The following is an 8875-nucleotide window of genomic DNA, read 5'->3' as shown; positions in this document are numbered from 1 at the left end:
ATTAATTATTATTATTGTTATGAGGTGAAAAGTTTTGGGCGACCTTTGGAGGACAGTAGCCTCATTAAACTATCATGAATATGTAAGTATTTTATTTGAAAGTGGTAATTAGTGAAATGATTATAATGTTGATCATCTCAAAATAAGTATTTACTTCTTAAGAATAGTGTTGTAACAGAGTGCATGTCAAACAAATGGCATAACATATGTCGGAACAAAATTTTGACGTGCATAATTACACCAGATTGTTTTATTTACTCTAAAATCAACGGCAAATTGAGAAGACTAATTTTGTTAGGATGGAGAAAAAAAGATTATAGCGAATTATGAAGCGGAGAAAGTTATATTTATTATCATTTTAGACTTATTATTCTTATTATCTGATTAGTTACCGTTATATTAATTTGAAATCAACAATAGAAAAATAGAAGAAAAAAATAACTGTTGTTGATTTTGAATTAATCCTTTGATAAATAGAAGAAAAATGCATGTATCTCCAAGAAACTCTCAAAGAAAACTAAAGCGCTCAAAATGTAGAAACTGATTACAACTAAAAACTGAATTCTCTATTCAACATGAAAATCTGACTTCCACTAAGTTCTGAGTTCCACTCCTTTTTACAAAACAAAGAAATTAAGACTACCACTCGTCAAATTTCCATCCTACTTCTTCTTTCATCTTTCATTGATTAGGTTTTGGCCTAAATACGTTAAGTTTATATAAAATATTTTTTACTGTTTAGACCTTATAATTACTTCTTCATGAATCATGATATTTTTAATTAATTATCATTTTTTCAAGAATATGCTTAGCGATATATTTTTATTTATTTTAAAAGCCTCATTAAACTATGATGAATATGTAAGTATTTTATTTGAAAATGGTAATTAGCGAAATGAATATAATGTTGATCATCTCAAAATAATTTACTTCTTAAGAATAGTATTGTAACCGAGGGCATATCAAACAAATGGCATAGCGTGTGCCGGAACAAAATTTTGACGTGCATAATCACACCAGATGTTTTATGTACTCTAAAATCAACGGCAAATTGAGAGTACTAACTTGGTTAGGATGGAGGAAAAAAGGTTATAGCGAATTGAGAAGCGGAGAAAGTTATATTTATTATTATTTTAGACTTATCACTCTTATTATTTGATTGGTTATTGTTATATCAATTTGAAATCAATAATAAAAAAATAGAAAGAAAAAAAAAACTATTGCTGATTTCAACTTTGATAAATAATTAGATAGTAAGGGTGGTACGTCTAAAATATAATAAATATAACCGCCCCAACTGAGAGGCTTGATAGTCCATTGTTCTTTATAAAACAAAGGGGTGGTGAAGGGAGGGCCCCAATTGGTAGAAAAAAACCCGCAACTTTTTTTCTTCCAGAAACTCTTAGTATTTAAAAAATACATTGAATTTCAATTATTTCGAGTTGAGTCGAGTGAACTTACTCAAAGGAACAATATTCTCTTAATGTCTGTTTTTTCGTTTTCACAATTAAGACTTCACTTAAATATAATCGAGTCCCTTATTACTCGAACTTTTTACATATTGATTTATAAAACAAACAAATAATAACATTTGTAGATAGATCAAAAAACTCAATTTTTGAGTTTGTTCTTTCCGGTTCAAAGGTTGAAGTGACAAAAATAATAGAACCCCGTATACCGAAGTGAAAAAGAATTGAAGTGAAAAAGAACCAATTTTAATTATTATTTTTTTAACCTTGAATAAAATTCATTAAACCAGTAATGAAAAAGAATTGAAGTGAGTAAACATAAACAGAAAAACCAAAATCACTGGCTGCTTGTGGAAGCTTGTGAAGCTTCCAAAAAATATTCCATTTTCTTTATCACTGGCTGCTACACTAGTCCGGTGAACATTCTTTACCTCAGTTACTCTACCATCAGCCTCATTCATACTCTCATATCACATGAATACCGAACTAATTTGTTTCCAGCTGCAATAGTAGACTGAAGAATATCATCCTCTTTCTGCTGCTTCACTTTAAGTGATTTTTAGAATAAATTTCAGCCCAAACTTTATTGAAATCTGAACGACACCGACTCCATTCCTCCTGTTTCTGCTTCAGTCGAGTCAATATTACAGGGAGCGCACGAGTTGGATTTTTACGCAATATGTCTATAACGTCAAGACCATGGTCACCGTATAGACGTTCAATGCACCTTAAATTTTGAACAGTAAAGTAATCTTCAATACGGTTCAGAGTCTCCGTATTGATCTTATTTTCATTCATGTTATTATATAATTCCTCTGCACGTTTAGCTGCAGAACTCACAGACTCTAATAACATGTCCAGCTCAAATCTGTCATCTTCACATCTGAACAAGCTCTCTTCGTACTGATTCCTGCACATATGTTCGGAAGAGTAATCCTCACTTCCTGAACTCACAGATACCCAGTGATCATTCAATACTTGAGCACCAAGCTCAGATCTATGACTAGCTGTAGGAATTGGATAATCAGCAGGTAAAAGCCGGTAGCTGGGAGTGCAACATTTACAGTCACTGAGGTCAAGTTCTTGAATGGATTTTCCCATGTACTCCTTCTCCCTGTATCTTTCCTTCTCTTTAGCTCCATCCATCTCACGCTTCTGCTCTTTGTCTTTGTCTTTGTCCTCCAACTTTGATGATCTTAGTGACTTTTTACTCATGACACCAGCAAGGAACCCATCAATATTTTCCAAACACTCCAGGAAATCATTGAATTCCACCATAAGATCAAGATGCTTTCCAAGTAAATCGGTTACCAAATTTTGCAATTCATTCCTTTTTATTATTTCACTGACGAAAAAATTATGAAGGCACTTCAAGAAAGCTTGGTAGTCATCAGCACTGTTCAACTTCTCCTTAACTTTCTCAAAGAAACTGAATGCTTGACTATACATGTTCTTTAAGGTATCCTTGTCTTCCTTAGAAGAAAAGTCTGAAGCCAACCCAAAACCTTCAGCTTTCTTGACAGATTTCTTTTTCTCATGAAAGCGCTGCAAGTTCAAATCCCTGCTGTTATTATTTTATATTGACAAAAATCTCACATGAGTATTTACAATATTATTATTTTTTATTCTATAAATAATGTTCGCCCATCTAAATGTGACAACGCCTAACACACCAGGTGTTGTAAGCGAGTTAGGTAACGTGACATTATGAACAAAAATTTACAAAATGTGACATTCAGATAATTTTTTACAAAAAATGTGGCACTTTAATCGTTGTCCATCAAAGAATCCTATAACAATTTCCATCTTAAAAACAAATCAAGAATTACAAGCCGTCTGTACTAAATAGGGAATGAAAGAAAGGGGCAAAAAAGTAGAATACATTCTTATATATTAAATTAAAGTTTATTCTCTTAAATGTAATGCCTATAATAGAGTAAACGCATATGATTTACTCTGCATCAGTATCCTTTCTATATATACTGCAAAAGACAACTCTGTGTTTTGTGATATAGTTTCTGAACTGTTAAGAGTTTGTTTCGTGCCAGCTCAGGTTCTGTTAGAAGTTAGATTTGCTGAGCTGGGGGGACACTGTAATCAGTTTAATCTTAAGTCAATAACACAGTTCTTACTCAGAAACTTTCTCTGATCTCTTCTCTCTTTCTCCTCCTCCTCCTCTCTCTCTCTCCCTCTCTCTCTCATACTTACATTTACTCAACAAACATAAAAAATACTAGAACAGACGAGACGTACAAAGAAAAAAAAAACAGAACAAACTTAAAAAATAAAAATAAAAAATAAAAAAGGAACCTACTCAGTCACAAAATTATATTCTGTTATGTAAATAAGTTTACATTCACTCCAATTCCTTCTTATACTCAAACTAACTAGGTTGATTGAGAAAACTGCATTACACTCAACTAACAGAAAACAACCTTTTCGTCCTAAATAATCAGCAATAACTTTGGGGTAATAAGTTATAAGTCAGATTAGTTCTAGCAAACCCAACCCCATGAGCTAGGAAAATGAAAATGTAGAGAGAAAGAATCATCCAATAAAACCGTTAAAAAGGGGAGAAATGGATACCTCAAGAAATTGTTGAGCATTTATATGATCAGGTTCTCTCTCATCCTGATCACGATTAATCCTTATATCCTTACTCTCACGTTTCCTCCGCTTCTTGTGCATGTTCATCATTGTGTTGTCATCATCCATCTCAGGGTGTTCAACACTCAGATCACGCTCACGATCATGAGAAGGAAGCCTCTTTTGTCGATATACTTGCATTTCCCGCATCATGGGTGCCATAGAACTCCGCTCACTAAAGCGCTGCAATGAATTTCGAGCATCCGGAGCATGCTGTGTAGAAGGTGCTGCGAAACTATCTGGTAAGAATCTAGTGAACTCCTCAAGCAAATCTCGATGATCCTTAAACAGGGTAGCAACCTCACTATAAATTTCACCTATGTCCTTATGCTCTTTGCGGTACATATTGGAAATGTTCAAGAACGATTTGTAAACATGCTCATCACTTTGGAATCGTTTCTTTATCTTGTTCACAAAACTAATAGCTTCTTCAAATTCAACCGTTTTCTTTGGAGGAGCCTCATCCCTTACTCTCTTCATCTTTTATCGGTTCTCCAGATTTTCCTAGGAAAATTCGCTGGAAAACAAGTCGAGTAGATCGACAAGAGAAAGAAAAAAAAAGAGTGAAGTGTTTGATCGGACAGAACAACAAGGTAAACAAGAAAAACAACAAATAGGGTTTCTTCTTTCTCTGTCTCTCTCACGTTGTTGCGTTAGAACGATGGAAACTGAGGCGGTGGGAACCAATTAAAAGGCTAGATTTAGAATTTTATATGGGAAAAAAATTTAATTATTGCATTTTAATTAATTAATTATGCAATTTGGATTGTGATTTTTTTTTTGGAGGTTTGGATTGTGATTTGATAGAAGAAAATAAATAAAATTTGTGATATGTGATTTAATTTTTTACAGTTTTGGATTGTGAACCAATCTACGTGTGTGATTTAATATAAAAAATTAATCAAGATTTGATGTGTGATTATATTTAAATTTTATTTTTATTTTTATTTTTATTATAAAAAAATTTGGTTTGTTATTTAAATTAAAAGTAACAATTATTATTAATAAGGAAAATAAAATAAAGATTTGATTTGTGATTTAAACTCAAAAATCAATTTGAAAAATCTGTATTAATAAATGAAATAATTCAATAAATATTCTAAATCTCTAAGGAATAAGGATTACCTAATTTAAATTTAAATTATGTTTGTGAGAAATAAAATATATCAAATGAGATGTCATTGCGTAGATCTCGAAAAGTTATGTGGAATCAAAAAACAATTACCTGAATTGGATACCCGAGTCAAAAGTTATGGCCTTCATAAGTTTTATGATTAAATTATTATTATTTTTTTATAAAAAATGACACGTGTCAACCTTAGGTGAGAGATGCCTAAATGAGGCGTCACATTGTAAAATAGATCCGTAATTATTTCCAAAACTGCCATAAATGCGTAATATTTAATTAAAATGCAATAATTAAATTTTTTTGCCAATTTTATATATCTCAAAGATATGAATTAGTATTATTATATCTCCTTGGAGTGATGGATCAATCAAAAAATTAATGACTCTACTAATTTAATTTAATATATTATTTAAAAGTAATATATTTAAAATCAAATTAAATCTAATCATGCCAATTATTAAAAAAACTTTAAAATATATCTTGTTTTTAAAATAAAATAAAATAAAAAAAACATAAATGAATGATAATTAAAATTCATAAAATTTATACTTAATATATTTTAATTTTATTTATCCTGATATGATAAGCATAGGTTGTGTCAAAATTTCTATATAAATACATAAAATACAAAATTTAAAAGTACACAATACGATAAAGTTTTGTTTCAAAATTTAAAAGTACATAATACAAAATTTAAAAGCACAAATTCTTTTAGTTTTAAAATAATCATTGTTTAAAGATTTGTACAAAAATTAAATAATTCATTAAATTCTTTACGATTTAATGAAAATATAAGTTTATTTGATTATATTACACCTTCACTCTATTAAATCATTCTTATTCCAATAAGTAGAAATAAAAAAATAAAGTAGAGCTAAGAAAATAATATTTTTTTTTCTTAAAGTGACAAATAATTTAGAATAAATTATAACTTTTTAAATACAATTAGATACATAAAATGTGCCTATCATAGTAGAAAGCAAGTTAAATTCAACACCATATTATTTAAGTGGAAAGTGTTTGTCATTTTAAATGACATAAAGTTATGTCATTTGTAACGCCCGGTCGCTTCAAGAATCAATGACTATCCCCACATACTAACACGAGACTTTTCAGTGTGCTTTTTCCTCACTCGCACACTTCCCGGGAAAACTTCCTAGGAGGTCACTCATCCCATAATTGCTCCTAGTCAAGCACACCTAACTGTGGAGTTCTTCCGATCCGGGCTACCGAAAAGCAGATGCATCTTGTTAGTATAGGTAGTACCAATTGATTCTTATAAGCTATTCTCAAACTGTGCAGTCTCATACCTGCACAGTCTTTGGAATTCTTCTCTTTCGGGTGTCGATTCGATTCATTCATGCATGTAACCCCACGCTGGAAGCCTGTCAGGAGCCGCTCCTTGTCCGTGCCCCTTTACACCGGCGATTACTCCCTGCCCTCGTCAGCGCTCTAGATGTTACATCATTTTAATAGAGAGATTCACACAAGAAATTATTTTTTATTTAAAATTTAAATTAAAAAAATCACTCACTTTCTCTCCCATGATTTTCATTTCTTATCTCTATATCTCTCCTAAAATAATATAACTTATGTCATTTAAAATGACAAACATCAAACTCATTATTTAAACATGGTCCTATCACTTAATTTGTTTTTAGCTTTTTTTTTTTTTAAGAAAAAACCCAAGCAAGACCTGATTATCAAACTTGTGCAGGACAACAAATTAGACATGATTAGTTATCAAACTTCAAGACCTAATACGTCAAATGCTTTGACGGGATTAGCCAAAAAAATTAAGTCCATGTTTTTTAATAAATTAATTACGCATTTATTACAGTTTTGGAAATAATTATATATTTATTGTACAATATAACGACCAATTTGGGCGTCACTCAAGACGCCTAAATTGGGCGTCACTCAAGAGGCAATCATACTTAATTTAGGCGTCATTTATCAGATATTGACACGTGTCATATTTTTTTTCCAAAAAAATAATAATTTAATCATAAAACTTCTGAAGGCCGTAACTTTTGACTCGGGTATCCAAATCAGGTAATTCTTTTTTTAATTCCTCATAACTTTTCGAGATCTACGCAATGAGATCTCATTTGACATATTTTATTTCTCACAAACACAATTTAAATTTGCAAGAATAATATTATAAGAAACGTTAAACCCGGAAGCCTCTGAGTTCTGGATTTGTGATTTAATATAAATAAATAAATAAATAAAAATTTGATTTGTGATTTAATTTTTTTTTAATAATATTTTTTTATTATAACAAAAATTTGGTTTGTGATTTAAATTAAAAATTAAAATTAAAATTATTATTAATAACGAAAACAAAATAAAGATTTGATTTGTGACTTAAGCTTAAAAATCATTTTGAAAAATCTGTAGAAATAAAGGAAATAATTAAATAAATATTCTAAATCTCTAAGGAAGAAGAATATTATTTTTGAAATTAATGATTAATGCTATAAGCTTCTAAGTTATTATTTATGGTCTGAAATTAATTATGGCTTATGCATTTTTTTCAAAAATAAAATTACCTAAATTAGGCGTGATTGCCTCTTGATTGAAACCCAATTTAGACGTCATTGGTGACGTGTCAGGTGTTGACACGTGTCACATTTTTAAACTCAGAAGCCTCTGTGTTTTGGGTTTGTGATTTAATATAAAAAATAAATCAAGATTTGATGTGTGATTTAAATTAAAAAATAACAATTATTATTAATAAGGAAAGCAAAATAAAGATTTGATTTGTGATTTAAACTCAAAAATCAATTTGAAAAATCTGTATTAATAAAGGAAATAATTAAATAAATATTCTAAATCTCTGAGGAAGAAGGATTACCTGATTTAAATTTAAATTATGTTTGTGAGAAATAAAATATATCAAATGAGATGTCATTGCGTAGATCTCGAAAAGTTATGTGGAATCAAAAAACAATTACCTGAATTGGATACCCGAGTCAAAAGTTATGGCCTTCATAAGTTTTATGATTAAATTATTATTTTTTTTATAAAAAATGACACGTGTCAACCTTAGGTGAGAGATGCCTAAATGAGGCGTCACATTGTAAAATAGATCCGTAATTATTTCCAAAACTGCCATAAATGCGTAATATTTAATTAAAATGCAATAATTAAATTTTTTTGCCAATTTTATATATCTCAAAGATATGAATTAGTATTATTATATCTCCTTGGAGTGATGGATCAATCAAAAAATTAATGACTCTACTAATTTAATTTAATATATTATTTAAAAGTAATATATTTAAAATCAAATTAAATCTAATCATGCCAATTATTAAAAAAACTTTAAAATATATCTTGTTTTTAAAATAAAATAAAATAAAAACATAAATGAAATGATAATTAAAATTCATAAAATTTATACTTAATATATTTTAATTTTATTTATCCTGATATGATAAGCATAGGTTGTGTCAAAATTTCTATATAAATACATAAAATACAAAATTTAAAAGTACACAATACGATAAAGTTTTGTTTCAAAATTTAAAAGTACATAATACAAAATTTAAAAGCACAAATTCTTTTAGTTTTAAAATAATCATTGTTTAAAGATTTGTACAAAAATTAAATAATTCATTAAATT

At 29.4% G+C, this 8875-nt stretch overlaps 1 protein-coding gene across 1 annotated transcript; it reads right to left on the bottom strand.

Annotated features, from left to right (window-relative positions):
* Nucleotides 1-2012: 2012 nt before the first annotated feature.
* Nucleotides 2013-4595, bottom strand: LOC133304779 (paired amphipathic helix protein Sin3-like 2). The gene is made up of 2 exons (XM_061504841.1): nt 4056-4595; nt 2013-3002 (listed from the first exon to the last, which is right to left on the bottom strand). The coding sequence occupies exons 1-2, from the start codon at nt 4593-4595 to the stop codon at nt 2013-2015; spliced, it is 1530 nt and encodes a 509-aa protein (XP_061360825.1).
* Between the last annotated feature and the right edge of the window lie 4280 nt (nt 4596-8875).

This window comes from Gastrolobium bilobum, unplaced genomic scaffold (genome assembly GCF_033153095.1).
Source record: "Gastrolobium bilobum isolate Gb01-03AN ecotype WA unplaced genomic scaffold, APGP_CSIRO_Gbil_v1 utg217281, whole genome shotgun sequence".
Taxonomy (NCBI): Eukaryota; Viridiplantae; Streptophyta; class Magnoliopsida; order Fabales; family Fabaceae; genus Gastrolobium; species Gastrolobium bilobum.
This window is presented reverse-complemented; position numbering and strand designations above follow the sequence as displayed.